This window comes from Tupaia chinensis, unplaced genomic scaffold (genome assembly GCF_000334495.1).
Source record: "Tupaia chinensis unplaced genomic scaffold, TupChi_1.0 Scaffold000161_1, whole genome shotgun sequence".
NCBI lineage: Eukaryota > Metazoa > Chordata > Mammalia > Scandentia > Tupaiidae > Tupaia > Tupaia belangeri.
Genome location: NW_006159632.1, coordinates 2,627,750 through 2,630,675, shown reverse-complemented (window position 1 = coordinate 2,630,675; position 2,926 = coordinate 2,627,750). Strand labels below are relative to the sequence as shown.

The window sequence follows — 2,926 nt, the reverse complement described above, 5'->3', positions numbered from 1 at the left end:
GTGCAGTATCTGATGTCGAGTGTTGGTAACTTGACCATTAAAAGATATTCTGAGCAACCTAAAACGCCAAACTTGCAATGGAAAAGAAATCCACAGCTGGTAATGACCTCTCTTCAGATTGAGAGGCCAGACTGAGAACGACAGAACTGTCAGACCGTGAAGCCATCACTCGGCCTAGTGGGAAGGCCCAGTTACAACACCCGAACCTCCCGACGTACAGCAGGGTTTCTGTCAACGTTAAATCACAGCAGCACGCAAGAAAAACCAGCATCACTGTGAGACAGCTATTTCTAATAACCAAGTATTTATTGGTCTTAAAAGAAAATCATTTTACTGATGTGAAATAGTGATCAAAAGAAATTAGTTTACAAAAGGCTTCTAAAAATAGTTTGAGAGGTGGGGCCTATTGTGTAAAACCCTTCATTTCTTTCATTTTCACTAGTTTACATTTTTTCCCACAAACAGTATTATTATTCACTTGGTTTTTCAAACACATGACAGAAGGAAATTACAGGTTTCCCCACCCACGTCTGGGCTGCCACTACATGCCATGGGCAGTGCTGGCAGCGCCGGGCTCTCGCTGTCACTGTACCACACTGTGTTCAGCACTCCTAGGGACGGTGTAGGTGAGAGTATCAACAGCAACTGCACGACAGGTAAATGATAAAAACAAAACACGGAACAGAAACGAGACCGGTCCCACGATCTCCGAGTTCGCCTGGACTGCGAGTTCTCGGCAACTTCCAAAGGAGAGGACAACAGCAAGAACACCCGAGCTTGGGGTGTCTGGAAGGATGAGGTGGCGCTGCAGAGCTGGGCTCTGCTCAGAGGTGGCAGTGCCATGTGTACACGCCGCCGCCCATGCTGACCGCCTTCAGCACTGGCCTGTGCGTTATGCAACCAACGAGCAGCCTCGCAATCTTACAACTGATCACGTGGACAGTGAACAGTGGTCAACTCTGCCTTCGAAAAATCACCCTCCGAACAGAATGCAATCCTCAGCAGCACCTCGCAATATTCCAAGAACTAAACTTTAAGAACAAAACAGAGATTCAAAATCTATTGTCCTAGTCCTCTGAGAAGACGACGTTTTGGGGTACACTTGGTGGCATTTCCCAGTGGAGTGCCCACTTCAGTGCCCCTTCCGCTCACCTGCACCCTTTCTCCACCAACTGGCCTCCAGCCTGAGGTGGCCAGCAATAAAGAACAGACGGTAAGGCAATCTTACAATGTCAGAAAATGTATTTGGCTTTTTTTTTTCTTTTTAAAATAAGTGCATACAAATACAGCTAGAAGCGTTTCTGATTTGCCAAGTGCTCTAAAAAAGCAGCGCAAGTCACAGCCTACATAGAACGGTAACTGTCACCAGGGTAATAAAGCACAGATATGCCAATAATGTTAACAAAAGAAGAAAATGCCTTTATAAGTACATACCTTTTGTCGTCAAAAAAAATATAGAAACACAATGTATTCAAAAAAATCAGAATTATACAGCCATGTTTATGAAGTCTACATCTCCCTTGTCTTGGATATATATATATGTGGAGGTGTATGTACAATTCAAGCAGTTTTAGTAAGGGTATCAATGGGCTTTCTGAAAGCGCGAAGTCACGAGTCTCTCTCTCTTTTCACCTTCACATCCCCAGCGAGAATGGTTGCGATCTCCCCCTGCATGAAGGCCCAGGGGACACTGGAGCCCACCAAAGGGCACTTCTCCCCACTGGGACAATAGACCTCCCCACTGGCTCCCTGCTGCTTGATGCTTTGTCTGGAGCAAGGGAAGCAGAACTTGTGCGAAGGGACCGACGGGCACTGCACGAAGTGGGTGTCCTCCAGGCGCTCGTGGCAGAGGGTGCAGCACAGGGGGGCGCTGGTCGCCAGAGAGGAGTCCGGGAGGCTGGTGGGATGCGCGGGCTCCAGTCCTCCAGCACTCCCGGCGCCCTGGCCAGAGCCCTCCCTGGGGCCCAGCCTTCTTTGGTTCACAGAGGATGGGGAGGGCGGGCTGCTGCTGTTCCTCCGAGTGGTGGAGTGAACCTGGTTGGCGTCTTTCGTGGTGTGACTGCCCCCCGCATTGTCTGCCACCAAGATCAAGGCTGCCATGGGGGACTGGCCGTTCTGGGCCGCTTCAGGCGGTGTGGTCCGGTTGGAATGAGGCGAGGCAGTGGGTGGCGGTGGAGACACAAAAGAGGATGTGGGCGTCATGGGGATCTTGAGCCCTTCCGTGGACGTGGACAGCCAAGGCTGGGCCTCCCCGTTCATCTTAGGGGGGCCGACTTCACCTTCTGGTTCTGGAGAAGGCTTCCTTTTCCTTGCTGTTCTTGCAACTGGAAAAATAAAAACAAAGGAGAGAGAGGAAAAACACATGGGGTAAACGGATGCGTTGAAAAGGGCCTTTCTCTTACTAAAGTGACCCGAAACCCATCGCACAATCTCTACTCCCCAAAAGCTCACTGGGAAAACACGGGGGTCAGAGTGCAGCTGAGGCACTGGGGCTTGTGGGGCTCGGAGGCAGGAGCACAGGGGCCTAACAAAGCAGAGCCCCGGGAGGCCCCGCCTACGGTTGTCGGTTCTGTTCGGGCCCAGGCATGCATGGACCCCAGTCGGGGCTGTGCACGTGACTGCAGTCCCCCAGCGGGTTAAAAGGCGACTGGCGCCCTCATGGTCCCATGCGAGAATGTGCGGGGAGAGCCAACCCTGCCAGAGCCCGCCTGACTCATCTCTGCCGTGCTGCTTCAGCACATCCACACGCTGCCACCGCGCTGGTTCCGCCTCGGCGGGCCAGGAAGCGGTGCCTGCTGTCCCTGGGCTGGGGGGGCCGGCGCCGGCGACGCGCCACCCTCTTCTGCTCCGCGACCCCTCGCCCCCGTCCCCCTCGCTCCACAGCCGCCCCTACCTGCTTTAGACCCGCTGGCCCCGCGGGCCCCCA

General features: G+C 53.1%; 1 protein-coding gene across 1 annotated transcript in view; it reads right to left on the bottom strand.

Annotated features, from left to right (window-relative positions):
- Positions 1-285: 285 nt before the first annotated feature.
- Positions 286-2,926, bottom strand: part of IRF2BP2 (interferon regulatory factor 2 binding protein 2) — a 9,714-nt gene continuing 7,073 nt past the window's right edge. Inside the window, exon 2 of the mRNA XM_014586814.2 lies at positions 286-2,324. Within this exon, the coding sequence (XP_014442300.1) occupies positions 1,609-2,324 (716 nt within the window). The 3' untranslated portion in view covers positions 286-1,608. The remainder of the gene's footprint in view (positions 2,325-2,926) is intronic.